This window comes from Alexandromys fortis, unplaced genomic scaffold (assembly GCF_014885135.2).
Source record: "Alexandromys fortis isolate MF-2015 unplaced genomic scaffold, M_Fortis_MF-2015_v1.1 scaffold_76, whole genome shotgun sequence".
NCBI lineage: Eukaryota > Metazoa > Chordata > Mammalia > Rodentia > Cricetidae > Alexandromys > Alexandromys fortis.
In genome coordinates this window covers 5,183,278-5,200,977 of record NW_026067997.1, presented here as the reverse complement: position 1 = coordinate 5,200,977, position 17,700 = coordinate 5,183,278, and the positions used below count along the sequence as shown (strand labels likewise).

Below are 17,700 nucleotides of genomic sequence, written 5' to 3'. Positions count from 1 at the left end.
TTAATACAGTTCCTTATGTTGTGGTGACCTCAAACCATAAGATTATTTCATCACTATTTCATAACTGTAATTTTACTACTGTTGTGGAACGTAGTGTAAATATTTTTGGAGATAGAGGTTTGTCAAAGGGGTTGTGACCCACAGGTTAAGAACTATTGCTATAGCATCCCGGGAAATATATTTGGATGAAATATATGAATCACAGCTCACACATGTGTTTAAGTCCTCAATTGACTAAGAGGAAGAAGAGTATTTGGAAGAAGGGTCCAGAAAATATCCATAGAACTTCAGTCAGCCACTGCAGTGAGTAGGTGACTTAAAGAAGCACCTAGAGACAGGAAAAGGAAAGGATTTGTGACCTAGTAAGAAGTGTAATTTTCTCAGTATGAAGAATAGACACCCTATTCTTAAGTTTGTGACTTAAGGACAGGGAGAAGTCCAGATTATTTGTGTGATAACTCTGTGCTGCAGCCATGTGTCCTTGACTACCACACAGTGGAAATAGTTGATGTACTCCACCACCAGCTTGCTCCTCAAAGACACGTTCTTGTGGTCTACTAATAACATAAAAGTTCCCTTTCAAAGACTACACCCAGCAAGTAGGCTTCCACATTCCAAACTCAGCAGACTCTTATCACAGCTGAAGGAGGCCAAGGCTGGGGAAGAATGGAGGAATAAGCCTATCCCTAATAAAAGAAGAAAATGTTAGCCAAGAAAAGCAAACATAGAATTTAGCTCTTAAAGACCTTGGGGAAAAGATTAAAGTACTTCCCCTTAAACTGTTGAAGGAGCTTCATAGTGAGAGCTTTTTCTTATAATGTGTATTGTATACATATGCACATTTACTTCAATAGTCTCTTCACATTTTCCTGTATTTAAACTGTTGTTATTCAATATTTGTTTTTATTTCCAGTGTACTCCAAAATGTGGTCCAGGATTCAAGCATCGGATTGTTCTGTGCAAGAGCAGTGACCTTTCTAAAACATTCCCAGCTGCACAATGTCCAGAGGAGAATAAGCCTCCTGCTCGCATCCGCTGCAGTCTGGGCCGCTGTCCTCCTCCCCGCTGGGTGACAGGAGACTGGGGCCAGGTATGGCAACCAGACTGTGGGATCTTTTGAGACACTAACCTAAGCTTTCTGATCTGATCCTTGTGAGAGCTCCAGACAGGAGTGAGGAAACTCATGGAGATTTCCCTGTGGAACTGTGCAAGCCCTTGAGACCAGCTGTGGATACATACCCCTTAGCCACATTTCTCCACACCTGGAAACATTCCGCTCTATTGCTATCATTATTATTGTTATTGTTATCATTTGGGCTTTTTGAGACAGGGCCAAAACTCTTGTGTAGGCCATACTGGCTTCAAACTAACAATCCTCATGCCTCAACTGCTAACAGGGATAACAGACATGCATTACCATCCAAGCCCCAAATACCCCAAATTTACTTGTTCTTTGGATCCTACCATATCAAGTTCAAAGTAACCGGACTCAATAAGCAAAAGTGTAAACAACTACGTCATTCCAATCTTAGTCCTTAACTAATTCAATAATAAATCAATTAATACCAATATCTTAACTTTTCTACTCATAAACAAGATAATTCCTTCTACCCTCACAGAGTTGTTTTTGGGACCTCAATTAAAATAGTGATATGATTGATAAGATATAAAAATTAATGCTTACACTTCAAATTACTTTTGTCTGATAGATACTATGATTTAGGAAACAGTATACAGAACTTTTGACATGTGTCTTATTTATATCAAACTCATTTTTTATTTTTTAATTTCTACTTTTCTTTGTTAATAATAGAAACATTTAACATTTATTTATTGTATGTGATAGAGGTACTAAGATCAAACTTGGGTCATCAGTTTTGGCAGTGACCCCCTTTTATCCACTGAGCCTTTTTGCTGGCCCAGTTTCTATTTATTCCATATATATGTGTATAGGTACATATATATATTTTATTTATATATTTATCTTGCTATTGGTCTTACTAAATTCTATTTAAAAAGTTGGTTCTTATCACAAAAGTAACTGTATAATGATGCCTATAGTAATTAACAAAATTTAGTCATTATACAGTATGTATGTATGTATATATGTATGTATATATTTTTTAAATGTCAGACCATTCTGACAAATGAATATAATTCTAGCAAGCAAAAATAATTTAAAAGAAAACCAAATTGGTAGATTTCATGTAAGAGGGAAGTTAAATGCTTTTCTTCTAAATGTCAAAGAAGAAATGTATTAAGTCACATTAAGAAAATAATACTCAGCTGAGTGATCACTCATATCTATAATCAAGGTGGGGGCTCTTGAGATCAGGCCAGCCTGTCTACATACTGTGACTCTCTTTAATAATAATAATATCACAGAAAGTAATTGGTGAGGGCCTGGGGCAGTGGCCCAGTATGTAAAGTGCTTGCAGTGTGTGCATGAAAACCCAACATCTAACTCCCCAACACACCTGTGTAAAAAAAGCCAGATGTGGTGGGATGTGTGTGTGTGACCTCAACACTGGGAGAAGTGGTACAGAGGATCCTTGGCACCTGCTGACCAGCCAGTCTAGCTGAACCCGTGAGCTCCAGGCTCAATGAGAGAGAGTGTTTCTTAAAATAAGGTAGAGAGCTACCGAGGAAGATTTCCAGCATCAGCTTCTGGCCTCCACATGCACATACACATACATGTACATACACACATACATCTCACAACACACATATGCCACACACACAAAGGAAACAAATGGATTTCTAGATAGCCAGTTCTCATGGAGCCCAGCAATGCCTATACTGCCTGGAAGATGTTCAGTATCCATACAGTATATAGAAACACTTTGCTCTGTGCCCAGGCCTGTAGGAAGAAGTAAGAAATAACCAAAGTGCATCTCTACAGAAGCTCTTAGTTTAGCTTACAAATTCTCAATTTGAATATGCCTAATAACTTTAAGCATTCCATTGCTAACATTATTGCATTATTAACAAAATGTTTCACTGATAATTTAGTGATACATAATTGATATTATTCTATTGAAGATTCTATATAGACATGATGTCATGAGTGTATTTTAAACCAGGTAGTTGTTTCCTTCATGTGGCTGAAAGAGGGAAGTATGTTAACTGACTAACACAGATTATTTCTAAAGTGTATGTGGCTCATAATTCCTGAGGAAATTCAAGGTACTTATACAAGCTCCTTTTAAATTTTTTATTTATATTATTTGTACATGATGTGTATGTGTGGTGTGTGTGTATGCACACACATGTGACACAGTGAGTGTGTAGAGGCCACAGGACAACTTTCTGAAGTTGATTGTCTTCTTCCACCTTTATATTCCAGGAATAGAATCCGGTCATCAGGTTTGTGGCATAAGAGCTTTGCTCACTGGGCCACCCTGTAAAGCAGATTCTTACTGAGCGACCCAGTCACCACTGCTGTAGCATTTGATTAGATTCAGAGTGCCAATCAGGCCTTCAAAGCTATATCTGAGCACCTATAATAACAACAATCCAAAGTCAGCACTGGCCTGATGATTGCTGAGTATTTTACTTTCTCTGTAGGATTTTCTCTTTACTCCCTTCTTAATTCCGCCAACATTGTTTTGAATAGTTATGATAGCCCAAGAAATTACCATTCGTTGTCTTCTGAGAACTAGACTGCTTCAGTTTTCTAGGGCAATAATGCAATCACTGAGTTTTGAAATCAGTTCCATAGAAAAGCAAACAAGTGATATACCTCTCAATAACAATTGCATGTGGACTTTAAAGGTTAATATGTGCAGTTATTAAAATAATATCTTTCTATCGTATTAACATTGTGAAAAATCAATACTTTGTTTTTCTGTGTCTTTGAATGTAGTGCTCTGCTCAGTGTGGCCTTGGGCAGCAGATGCGATCTGTCCAGTGTCTCTCCTACACTGGACAGGCATCTGTTGACTGTCCAGAGACTGCTCGGCCTCCGTCCATGCAGCAGTGTGAGAGCAAATGTGACAGTACTCCTATCTCCAGTACTGAAGGTGAGTGCCCCTTGGGCAGGCCTGGAGTCTCTGACTCACCTCTGCTGTGCCCAATATTTAAAGGATCTCACAAGGCCAGTGTGCTTGTTCCAATCATTTATGGAAGCTGCTGTGTGTGCTTTCCTACAATCGGGATGCCTGTTCTATCCTGATTCTTCCTACAATCGGGATGCCTGTTCTATCCTGAATCTTCCTATAATCGGGATGCCTGTTCTTCCTGATTCTTCCTATAATCGGGATGCCTGTTCTTCCTGATTCTTCCTATAATCGGGATGCCTGTTCTATCCTGATTCTTCCTATAATCGGGATGCCTGTTCTATCCTGATTCTTCCACTATGTGTTTAACACTAAGTCACTCAACATCTGGAGTGAAATTTTTCTTTTCTATAAAATGAGATGGCAGTATGAACTTAGTGTTCTGGTTGACCTTCTGACTGGCTGACACATATGAATTGCCACAAGTTCAAGGTCAGTATGGGTTACATAGTGAGTTCAGGCCACCTTAAGGTACAGAGTGAGACTCTGTCTTCAAAAGCCAACAAAACAAAACAAAACGAACAAAAACAAGCAAACAAAAAAACACAAAAAATGAACAAGTAAAAATGGAAAACTTTGGTTTCTCTTTGGAAATGACTTGGAATGCTACTATCAAGAGTTAATTCTTGCAAACTAGACATGATGGCACACACCTTTAGTTCCAGCACTCCAGCAGAGGCAGACGGATCTCTGTGAGTTCAAAGCCAGATTGGTCTACACAGTGAGTTCTAAGACAGCCAGGGCTCTATAGAAAGACCCTTCTCAAAACAAAAAAATAAAATAAAATAAACAGTGTTAGTGTTTATGATACATATAATGAAAGCATATATTTGAAACTATAGTTTCTCATTTTAGAGAAGTGAAAAAATAATTATATGAATGTTAATAAAGGAGGACAATGGTCTTTACACTTGGAATTTCTCTTTCTTTCTTTCTTTCTTTCTTTCTTTCTTTCTTTCTTTTTCAAGGCAGGGTTTTTCTGTTTAGTTCAGGTTGTCCTGGAACTCATTCCACAAACCAGGCTGGCCTCAAATTCACAGAGTTCCCACCTGCCTCTGCCTCATGAGTGCTGAGGTTAAAGGTGTGTACCAGCACTGCCTGGTTTTTTTTTTTTCTTATACACTAAGAAATCCCTCTATTAATAGCACATGCTTGCAAAAATTTTGAATTTTTATCTTTCATTTAATTTGAAGTACTTTATCCATGAAGGCATCATTCAAAATGTCTTGAGTGGTTCTATGTTTGAGATTCCAGAAGTTATCAAGAATATAAATATAAATATGGTACAATCAGAATTTCAGGCTTCCTTCTTATATAAAATATATGTACAGGCTTACCTGTAGTATCTGAAGCCATGGATTGAAATTATTTAAAGAAACCCAGCTATATGCTCTACTTTTAAAAAAAATATAAAGTCTTATAATTTGTTGATAATTTTAATGAAAATGAAACACTTATAAACCTCTCCAAAGGATACCCGTTCCTTTTGGTCAGCTCTACGCAGTCTGAGAATGTTCTACTTTCCCTTGGGATTCAGTTCTGAGGGGAATGATCATCTGGGTACAGAGTCCTTGCAACTTTGGCAAAGACCTGATTGTTTACCTAAGGCTCCACACGGTGTGTTTGGTATAATGTGGGTTACCTTTTTATAAAGGTATAGCTGTATCTCACATTAATTTAAAATCATGATTCTACTGTGCAAACTCTAACTCTAATGCCATCTATTTTTGTTGTTGTTATATATAATAAGGTACATCCTGGAAATTTCCTTTTCTTGAAAAGAATTCAAAATGAAGAGTAAACAGAAGCGGTTTTCTTAAAATAGATGTCTTTTAAGGGATCTTAATTTAAAAAAAAAAACTCTTCTGTAAGGCTGTGGCAAAAAACTTTCACTCGTTGTTAGTTATTAGCAACCCATCTCTTGGGTTTAAGAGATCTGCTTTTCTGTAGGTTTGGAAGATGAGAGGCTGAGAGGGAGAGACGGTGAGACTAATCCATGAAACTACTCTGCATGTCTGACCCTCATTCTATTGTGTCACATACATAAACAGTCTTTCTGTAGTACATAATATTATACAATCTTTGCAATAATCTTCTGAATCAAATTTATTGCTGATGAGGAAACTGAGGCATGGAGGCACAAAGGAGTAGAACTCACAGAAGGCAGGGTTGAACCCAGGTGACAGAGCCTTGAAGCATGTCAGTTTACACTATATTTACATACTATTTTTTTTTCAGCCCCTGCTCACCTGGTATTCATGATTTCTGCCACAATCTTCCAAACTGAGATTGGAGGAGTATGCCTCCACTTCCAACTATTATTTTAATTTAAAAAAGAAAGGTAGAATGTGCTATGTGAAGCAGTTTATGAAGTCTAAGGGAGGCTGAAATGAAGATCAATGCCTTCAACCTTTGGGGTCAAGGCAGCCTGCATAGACTAAGCTATCTGTGAGCCAAGTGTAATGTATCAGAAAAGTGAAGGCAGTATTTGACCCAAATCTTAAGTTGCCACTTATGTTATGTCTTAGTTATTGTTTCTATTGCTGTGAAGAGACACCATGATAATGGCAGCTCTTAAAAAAACAAAACAAAACAAAAAAAAAAAAAACCATTTAATTGGGGTGGCTTACAGTTGCAGAGATTTAGACTATTATCATCATGGTGGGACTTGACAGCATTTAGGCATACATGGTGCTAGAGAAGGAGTTGAGATTCTTCATCTTGATCTGCAAACAACAGGAAGTGACCTGTGACACTGGGCATAGCTTGAGCAAAAGAGACCTCAAAGCCCACCCTTACAGTGACACATTTCCTCCAACAAGACCACACCTCCTAGTAGCGCTACTCCCTTTGGGGGCCATTTTCTTTCAAACCGTCATATTCACTCACAGAGAAGGGATGGGCAGATGCTATGGATGTCAAGAGAGGGTTTTTATACAAACATAATGACTTGGTTTGGGGGTCAAGTCAGAGAGGTAAAATGTGCATCATATAAAAATCAGAAGGACCAGTTTCTAGTTAATAAAGGAGAGTAGAAAGGACTGTACTTATCAGGAGAGTCAGCTCCCTTGACTCCCACTGAGAAGCTACTGGAAGACAGTTTAGTAGTTAGGGGAGATCTCTTAGGATCTAAAACATAGCCCTTATTTTGGATAAAATGGTCTGTAGTTAAAACCTTGAGAATTGTTTTAACTACCAAGGCCTAGTTAATAGTTGCTCACCTACTCAATATTTTATTATGAAATTAATAAAATTTCAAGTATGCAACAAAGTTGAAAAATTTTTCATTGAACACCACCATATAGAGTAAACTATTACATTAATAGCCTAGTAAACTTGCTTTATTTTAGATATAATCCATCCTTCGAGGTGATAAGGTTTTTTGGGGTTTTTGTTTGTAAAATTTTACATCATGCACCTTGCATGCTGATTACTCTCAGCACCATCTCCCTACTGACTCTGCTTTCTCTCCTCCCCCACAAATCTCCCTCACACTCATGTCTATTTGTTTTGGTTTTGTGGCCCACTGAGATAATCAGGACCATATGTGTGACCATGGGTTTGGAACTATCCACTGGAGCCTGGTCAGCTCAGCAGACAGAACATAACTACAGACAGTGTTTTTAAGGAACCTACTCTACCCATCCTGCCATCAGTCCATTTACTTTGCCAGACACTGAGACTATGCAAGGGATACTACAAAGTTCTGCCCACAAAGAGAGCATAGCTTGGTAGGGACGGTGACATGAAGACTAACATGGTGAGCAGTGCTTCACCAGAAATATAAAGAAGCTCCTCAGGTGCCCAGGGGAGTGTAATGAACAGAAGTGCAACTGGCACAGTGAACTGGAGCTAGGCATTGGAGCCTCTAACAGTTTACCTAGGAGATGCTGGGCTGTGGGGGATTCCTGGCTGAGCCAAGTATGGACAGTCACGATGGAATGTGAGTTAGATAAAGAATAAATAAACACACAGAGATGAAAGTTTAAGCCAGTCAAAGATAATAAGAGAACGAATCAGAAGCAGGGCATCAAGAAATTAAAACAGTGAAAGGAAATAGGAGAGGAGCAGTGCAGTTACTGTGCTCAACATCTGCTTCCGTTCTTTTCTTTCTGAAAGCCTGCAGTGAAAGGTTAAAACTTCATAGGCAGGATCCTGACAGGCTTGACAGGCTGCCACTGTGAGGGTAACACCACACTGCTGCCAAGAGTGAATTATAGACAGACTGGGTACCACTGCTTAAACTGCAGAGTTTTTCAAGTGCAGCTGGCAGCTGGGTCCAGCCCATTCGAGCTCACCTGAAATCCTATCTCCAAATACCATTCTAGCTATTGTTCCTGCAGTTTCCAGTTTCTTCAGTTTATATGGGGCATCTTTTCTGCTTCTCAGTAGCACACAGTGCTCTGTCCTCTAGTGTTTGTGACTGACAGATAATGACTCATGGTGTACCACGAGCTAGTAATTAACCCAGAAAAGCTGTGGGTAGTAAACATTGGTCTGCCAGCTTGAGATGACACGTGGTGGCTTTGCTGGGTCTCAGTTTCCCCCAGACACACTTCTCTGAGAAAGTCTGGCCACCTCCATAAATCTCATAACAAAATCTGTGACAAGTTGCTACAGAATTTAGTCCTTAACATGGAATTTAATGTAATGAAAATCAGTGAGAACAAGAAAAGTCATTTGAAGACTTCAATTTAAAGGAGATGGGGAAGGCCAAGATAGATTTTCTCCTTCATCACTTCAAGGAGCTCCAAGTCCATTTAGCATCATTCATACTCCTGCCTGTTGACTTTAGAGGGAACTTGGATTTAAATTGGGATTACACCATCTTGAGGCAGAATGTGGGTGATGTCCAGAGATAAGACTGAGGCAGGAGGAGGATAAAAAGCAATAGTCTGTGTTAATGTGAGGTCAGAGTGACCTGCGATGGCTGATGTCGCTTTGCTTCAGGAGCTTGTTAGTTCATCCCTTACTGCCTTAATGTACCCAAAGCCAAAGGCACTAGTATAGTCTTATCTGAAAAGTACACCAACACCAGCTCCGGCGCCAGGTGTGCGTACACCCCTTGGCTCTCTTATTTCTTGCTGGGCTCTCCATTTCCACAGATAAGTTGCGGATCATATTTTTAATTTAAAAGCTAAGCCTCGGATGTTCAACTTAAAGTTCGTTTGCTATGCTCGTCTGAATCTCACAAGGAGCTTACAGTATGGAGGGGCTGCAGTCTATGTTCATCCTGCCTTACTGTGTACATGCTGAGCACTCCAACTTGCTTAGGAAACTTCTTTCACTGGGTGTTCTAGCTCATCCCTGTGATACAAGTAGGCAAGGTCTGCAGTGTTTGATGAACTTAGTACAGGTGCATTATTGTCTGAGAAGCTGGTCTTATGTTACTTGAACCAGTCAGATTTTACAATCATAATGAATCTGAATCCAGATGCATCCTAAACCCATAGTCTCTGTTTAATTTTGAAAGCAGACCTTCTGGGTCAATGTTTTAAAAGATGAATGTAAAATACCCAGGAGAAACTCACTGCACCCCAATGATAAGTACATTCATAGATTTTCTTTGAAGTTGGTTATCTAATTTTGTTATTCAAATCTACTAACGTCTATATTTCCAGAGTGTGTAGCAGGTTACTTAGAATTCTAATAGTAGATCTAGTTTATATAAAAAGAGTTTGGGAGCACTGAATGAGTTATTCTTACTGTAAATACTTCATGGCAGTATTTCTTCAAGACTGGGGTAAGGTGTAGAGAGAGGAGACGAATGTTTCCTATTATTCACACAGTGAGGACCTCTCACTCTCCCAGTGTCCTGGGCAGAAATCAATAGAAAGAAGGTTTTCTTCCAAGAGCACACTTGGCTGGTACATGATGATAAAGGAGACAGAATCAGACTCCCTCATTTTAAACCCTCATCTTCTGCCTCTGCTTCTACTGTGTAAAGGCAACAGAAGAGTAGCCCTGCTAGCACATCTGCCTGTAGTGGAGAAATATGATAGTAAAGACCAAATCTTTAAACAGATCAAGTACGGGAGACATTATGGCCTCCCCTAAACCTAAAGAAGCCATTTAATATTTTCCCTAGATCATTTATTTGCACATTATGTACTACACGATACAGCAAAACTTTTAAGTGCTAACTGAAGATCATCCAGAAATTAATAAACATTCCTGTTGTGATTTTTTTACATCAGTGGTGGGAAAATGTGATTTTGTTTGTTTGTTTATTTTTCAAAAAAGTCTGCCTTGCTGTGGTATAATCATGCCACTCCTGGGCTCCAAGCCAGCATATCACAGCAAGACTTGTTTGTACATCCATGGTATTGCAAACTCTCAATATCTAAGTGATGGAACCACCCTAGCTGTCCCACAGCAAAGGAATAGAGAAAAAGTAGACTTCTTAAATATATAAAGAAAAATAAATTTATTTCATGTGGAGGAAAATGGATGCAACTGGAAATAATCACATTAAGTGAATTAAACCAATCTCAGAAAGACAAATATCGTATGTTTTTCTCACTTGTAGTTTACAAATTTCAAATAGGTACATAAAATAATTTATATGACATAAAAATAGAAGGAAAAATTTCTAGGCAAACAAAGGCAACTAATGGGAGGGGTAGTAAGATGGAGGGAGATAGAGAGGGTTCATGTTTAGTGCATGGTATATACTTGTGTGAAGATGTTCTTATGCAGCTCAGTACCATGCACACTGAATACCAATGAAAATTGTTTTAAACTATGATAATTAGCTTATGATATATTAGCTCAAGATTAGATGACAAGAAACTGCTTCATAATTTTAACATATTTTGAGAATGAGGCAGACTAGTAAAGGGGTAAGTTTTATAACTAAGACCTCTCAAATACATCAGGAATATGTCAGGGCAAGACAGTCTTCTCTTGCCAAATGAGAACAGCAGTGCTCAAGTAAAAATCGCCAGTACCTTTAGTCCTGGCGCAGAGATTTTGGAGAGTCTGTTCGGCTTTCTATTACAATGAGGCTTTAAAACTTCATATATCTCTCATTTGCTCATGTAAGTATGATGAGAAAAAGTTAAGAGGAACAATTCAGTCTACTGTGAGTGCAATGGCCTACAAATGGTCTCCTTTTCTCCCAAACATTTCCTCCTTCTCTAAGAAAGTAGGTTAAACTCTCAAAAGTTAAGAGGACCTGAATGTGGTCTCCTCCAGACTGGCCTGCCACTGTGTCAGCTGGGGTGGAGACTTCTGTAGGCAGACGCATTGTCATTTAAATTCCAAGAAGCCGCCACAACAAGAGTGGCTTCACAGTCAGACAAACCTGAGGTTTGACCCCAGGCTTCCTAGGGACTAGCTCCATGACCCAGTGTGGGTTCCAAAACCCTTTTGAGCTTAATCTTTGCTGTCTATGTAAAGCTGACATTCCAAGTACTGGAAAGCAGTAAATATAAAAGTATAATGCTGCCTGAGGTTCTGCCTGACATAAAGGAAGTGCTTGTATAAATTACACTTTTTAACGCTGTCACTAAGTTAAGCTTTTGTGGCATTAAAAGACTGAGCAAATAAAAAGCCTAGTTGTGGCTGAGCTTTGGTGATCACACTTGTATCAATCCAAATGTGCCATGAACTGATTTTTCTAGCCACATCAGTTTCTAGAAGACAAAACCAAAGAGTAGGAACTGGATCTTCCACCTGGCCATGCTTAGGGGCTCCACACAGTGACAATGTCCTGCATTGCCTAGGTACCTCATCAAGGTCTGCGATCCAAGTCTAGGCCACCATCCTCATCACTTGCCCAGGCCTGTCCTGGCGCTTGGCTGCTGGCCCCATCATGGTCTGCCTGCTCTGTTTAATAGCTTTCTGTTAATTTGCCTTCTGCATAAATATGTAGCCTTTTCTGGCAGCCGGTCCTCACCTGACAGATCTCAGAGAAATGATGGATGATGGCTGCTGTCAGAGACTAGTGAGAGGGGACAAACTGTGTGCTCGCTGGGCTGGATGCCTTGGCCAGTGTTTTCCATTGTATGCATTGCTTTACACATACCTTGCCAATGGAGCAAGGCTTGTTCTGCTCTTCATTTCTGAGCTATAGCACTGAGGTATGTAACAAAGGCCACGTGGATGTTGAAAGTGGCAGAACAAGTGCTCAGCCCCTCCTCTCACTGTGTGCTCACTCAGAATCAGCAACTGCCTTGCCAACCTTGATCCTGCTTCTAGGGCCCGATGAGTTTCCACTCCCAAGCAAGTTAGCTGGGAACTAACTTAGCAAGGGTATTAGGAAGTTCAGAGGAACAGGCACCCTGGACTAACACCCACCCACACTCCCACCCCCTGCTGATTGGGTACAATGCAAGGCCTCAGCTTACAGAAGAAGGTCCAAAGTCGAGCACCCACCAATGGAAAGATCCTCTACTGTTTGTTTTTCAGTTAGGTAAAGACAGAAGAATTTACAAATACCCAATTTTGTTCATTATGCATTTTAAATCAGTTCATAGAGTCTAAATCTAAGGGTTAAAGCATCTGTGAATTTACTCATACTTTGCTCAACTCGCAGTTTTCCCAGTCTAGCAACTCTTCCAAAAATGGAGTGGTAATTCTTCCAATAAAGTTATAGCCCAAAGAATACTGCTCTCTGTTGGGTCTCCAAGCTGATTTGCGTGTTTGGGGCAATATCTGAGTAGTAATCAAAATACTGTGTCTTCGTTGAGTTTAGCAGGTAACCTTTCACTTCCTTTCCAAAATCAGGCAGAAAGACCCTAGCAACTGCCAGTAACAGTAGCAGAAATTCCGTCTCCTGCCCTGTTTGTCTCCTCACTACAGAGCAGATGTGTCAAAGAGTCTATCATCTAGTTTTCTTTTTAGTGTAAAGTTTAAAGACGTTTTAATGCCCCTCCATACCATTTCAACCCAAATTTAAATTTACTGAGATTTTGAATATAAAATTTTTTGATCAAATATCTAAATGTTGTTCTCTTTTGTATTTACTCTTGAGTAGGGGAGCTAGACAGTGGCAGAGTTTATAGTTTTAGAAGATTTCAGGGCTCCTGTTTCAAATTCTAAGACTTACTGAAAGAGCCTTTAAACTGAGAGCATGAGACAACACCTCACTCTTTAAGAGGAGCTGGGAGTGCTCCCCTTATTTTATACTCAGTCCTCCATACTTATCACATACAATAGATCTTTGCAATTTGGGCAGATTTCTGAAACCAAGACAAAAGAAACAAACAACAAAAGTTGTTGTTACATTGGACTGTACTCAGGCCTTCATAAGTCTAACTTGCCTTAAGTGGTTTCCCAAGCTGCTGCAATAAAATCAGATGGAGAAATGAGAAATACTGTGTTGACAAATATTTTTAAATCCCCCAATAAAATGACCATAATGCTAGAGAGGGGTCAGTTTTTGCAGCAGGGTGGTGGACTGATGGAAGAGAAAGGTGTGACTCCTAGTCATGGAGGCCCTGTGACCGGTGCACTGCTGCAACCAGCCCTGGTGGGGCGCGGAAAAGAGTCATTCATTCCCTCTGGTTCAGGGATTACAGACTGCAACTGTGGTAGCTCCAGTACTGAGGAGAAAACACACACAGGAGCAAGGAAGGCCGTGTCTCACTTCCAAATTAAGAAAAGCCATTCCTACATGTTTCCGTAGCCCACAGACTGCTGCCCGTTGGGGCCAACCCCTCCCGGCTTTCCTCTTTGTCTAGTGGAGTTACCGAAGCTCGGCCACTGCCAGCGGTCCTTTTCATGCAGGGATTCTTGTGAGACATGTGGACTTTGGGATCAGATAATGCAACTCATGTTTGATTTTGGATAACCTTACATGTTGAATAAAAACCTTGAGAAAGGAGCAATAAAAGCACTGTAAGAAAAATGACTCATGTTTCCAAGATGTCTAAAGTGATCACTCATCCCAACAAACAGTAATTCTTTCAAGACACAGTGGGCATGTACCACACTTAGAAAAGTCTGGAAGAAAAGCCTTGCATTTTTTAATTGTGTTAAAATATATCAAAAGAATGTTTTTGGTAGGCTGTTCCAGACAGTGTGCTTAAAAACAGAAACAAGATAAAAAAAATCACATGGACATACAAGTGAAGGGGGATTGGCCAGAGAGATCCCTGCTAACAGGGCAGGCGTATCAGCTTGTTTATGTGACTCTAATTGTTTTCCACTTTCTGCCTCTATCTGTTAGAGTGCAAAGATGTGAACAAAGTGGCCTATTGCCCACTGGTGCTGAAGTTCAAATTCTGTAGCCGAGCATACTTCAGACAGATGTGTTGTAAGACCTGCCAAGGACACTGACCCACGGAAGCCAGCGAGTCCTGTCATCTCATCGTGGAAATGCGCCCATCAGAGAGAGCCGCCCAGAGGATGAGGACTGATGTCCTTATGAAGCATTACCCTGTGGAAGATGTAACCACTGGTCAGCACCAGCTGACAGGATTTCAATATTATTTTTACTTCTGTGAAGTGGGATTTATTGATCCAAAGTGCTGGACACGCTATTAGGAGGGAATGCCAGATCTGAGAGATCCAAACAACACAGGGAGACTCGCTTACTGTGGAACGTTTGTGTTCTTTCAAGTAAATCTAATAGCCTGTTTACCTCCTTGGACCATTAAGATAATTTTTATTATGGACTTAGCAATGACACTGAATCCATTTGTATTTAAGACTGTTTAAATGTAGTTATTATGACTTGGTCAACTATGGAAGTAGGAGAGATTCAGAATTCTTAAGTCATAGCTTAAAAATATTTACGATACTTTATCTCACCACAGTAGCAGCACAATTTAAATTATAAAATGGGCTTTGAACTGTAATTTAACAAAAAATTATAAATCAAAAGTAATGAAAGTTTGTGTTATTTTTCTTTATCCCACTTAATTTCCTTAGGAATAACCCCCTGTTCTGAACACTGCTGTGAGCCATGTATAAAACTCTATTAAACTGAACAGCGAGGGACTTGGTTTGAAGCCGTGCAGCAATCACTGCAGCTGGGCAAGTCTATAAATTCAGTGCTAAGAAACTGTGGCCAACTTGCCATTGTGCAAGTGAAGCTGAGATTTCCATTAAAACTTTAAGAGAAAAACATTTCAATTTCATGCAGCAGCCAGACCTAGGGTATGGCAGAGCCTGAAGTACCAGGCCCTTTGCAGCCATCACACAGGATGCTGTACTTTTTGTTTGAGTCACCGTGACTCCTTAGTGTTTACATCCCCACCAGCCACAGACCAGCTCCTGCCCTGTTGGACTGTTGCACGCATGCTAAGCTTCTGGAGATGATGCCATGCAAAAGATAGAGCCTGGCTTGCTAAAGTCAAGCGGCCCTTTTGCAATTTGCTGACAATACGATGGGTTCCAGATGTCCCTTCTTTGATATGGTGGAAGGGCATTTATTTATAAGAGAGCAAGTGTGTATGTGTGTATATGTGCGTGTGTGCAGGTGCGCCTGAGTGTGGGGACAGATGAATTTGCTTGCATATAAATGTGCTATTTCTGCGCGTTTTAAAGTAGGGAAGGATAACAGCCAAAGAAGAAAAGCTCATGCAGAGAGAACACAAAGTATAAGTTTAATAGTCACTCAGCCAAGTAATTTTTATGGGTGTTCTGAATGGCAATTAAATGTGAAACCTGGTTTCCTGGGCAAGTCAAGCCCTAAAATCACATATTACTGAACGGAACTGACTAGCTTAGGTCTTCCCATCTTCAGGCTTCACAACTTGCCGTCAAAAGACTCTACAACTAGATTTTTTTAAGGGTACTTGTTTATATTAATACTTTGTACTTGAACACTTGTGGCTTGCGGTAGGTCTTTGGTGGCTGTGCTTTGTGTCTTGTACACCTCCTTGGTCCTTCATGTATGTGCACATATGTGCCCCAAGCATAGACCGTCATCTAAAACACAGACTAAATGGCTACTTTGTAACGAAGAGAATATTCTCACTTAAGAGCATGTCTCATTTATATCTACCACTGTGCTCTGAAGTTACACTTGAGTGTGTCACAGTCACCAAAAGCCTCCTCAGCTTCTGGCTTGCTGTGTCCAGCTGGGCTGGATACTACCCCACCCTCCAGAGTAACCAGCCACATATCATTCCCTGCTTCTCTCTCAATACCATCCCCAAGTTTTCCAGAGGAGGCTTTCAAGGAAACAAAAAGTATTGCCAAGACCTCCATCTGACTGCCCTGAGAAGACCAGCCCAAGTGTCAGCGTAGTCCTTCCATTAAAGGAAGGCAGCCCACGGAAGCCTGGCCTAGACTTGAATCCCCTTGGTCCTTGTCAAAGGACAGTTGACTTGGTGCTAATGTGCCCTGGTAAAATAAGGAAGACTGGGTGATTGCTGAGGCAGTTTAGACATAGGCTTGCTATCCACATCTGATTGCTACCAACTTAAACATTAGTTCACACTTTTATCTCAAGAAGATTTCTTACAGTACTTGTAAAAAGCTGTATTTACCTCACTTGGAAGCTAACATCACAAGGGCTGTCCCCAGGTACTGTGCAGCGCCTGCTTCAGCTGCTGCTAATGGAAGAGATCAGCCTGTGTTCTCTCCAGAAGTATACCAGCCAGCACTGAGGGCAGGCTGCTTCCACGGGTAGCACAGCCTCCCACAAGGGAACAAAGCGTGGATATATCAGGACTCAGTATTTTCAGTTAGACCCTGGATTTAAATCTGAGCAGGTTAAACAAATCAAAAAGCATATCCCATAACACATCACAACACCGAAGTTGCTGCAGCCACTCACGTGGCTGCACGAGTCTCTGTTCTACCTGGTAACAGAAGGATCTCCGCGGAGGCTGAACTGCTCTGGCAGGCACTCCAAAAGTTGTGAGCTATATTGACTACTTAGGGTACAAGAGTACCCATGGCTGGGAGCAGTGTCTGCCACTGGTATAATGGCCTACCCCCAAAAGAACATTAAATGTACCCAAATAATTGAACCCCTGAAGACAGGTATGGTTTCCCAGTAGTCCATTTCATTAGAAATTTATGTATTTGAGTGAATGTTTTATAGGCATCCTTAATAATACAGAACAAAATTACCTTTGTATCATTGTGATTAGTTGTTGCTTATTATTTTATACTCAGTATTAATGTTGTACACTGTTGCTTTTTTTGCTTTTGTAAATTATATTCTAATTTATTGCCATGTTCCCTAACACCTGTCCTTTACTCATCCCTCTGCTTGTAATGAGAATGAAAGTCATTTAACACTTGATGGAGTGAAATTTCATACCAGGCACAGATTTTTTTTTAACATAGATAATTCAGTAAATAATAAAATAAAATTTCAGCTTGTAAAAATGATGCAGATGAAACTGTCTATTTCTTGAAAAGCTGGTGTTACATTTGAAGCAGAAAGTGCCTAGTACCTTTGGCTACGATCCCTAGCTTAAGTTTACCCAGGCAGCGCCATGACGGAGGTGTTTACAGTAGTCTTATCACGCCCTTAGGGATTGCACCTGTCTGAATGTATTAGTTCTAATAAACACAGTGGCTGAAGATTTCCAGTGGCTACCCTTGCAGAATAGCTAAGCACCCACCAGCCCATTATTCTAAAGCTAGATAGGAACCCATGGCCACTGCCACGCACCATCTTTCACCCCTTACACATTTTCTCTCCTCCCCTATAAATTATTCATGTTCTTAAAGA

At 40.2% G+C, this 17,700-nt stretch overlaps 1 protein-coding gene across 15 annotated transcripts in view; it reads left to right on the top strand.

Annotated features, from left to right (window-relative positions):
• The window catches only part of Adamts6 (ADAM metallopeptidase with thrombospondin type 1 motif 6), a 216,220-nt gene extending 198,866 nt beyond the window's left edge, over positions 1–17,354 (top strand). For all 15 annotated transcript variants that reach the window (XM_050160420.1, XM_050160418.1, XM_050160419.1 and 12 more), the window contains 3 exons: positions 914–1,090; positions 3,866–4,022; positions 14,233–17,354. In XM_050160420.1, coding sequence (XP_050016377.1) covers positions 914–1,090; positions 3,866–4,022; positions 14,233–14,342 — 444 coding nt within the window. In that variant the 3' untranslated portion in view covers positions 14,343–17,354. The remainder of the gene's footprint in view (positions 1–913; positions 1,091–3,865; positions 4,023–14,232) is intronic.
• The last annotated feature ends 346 nt before the right edge of the window (positions 17,355–17,700 follow it).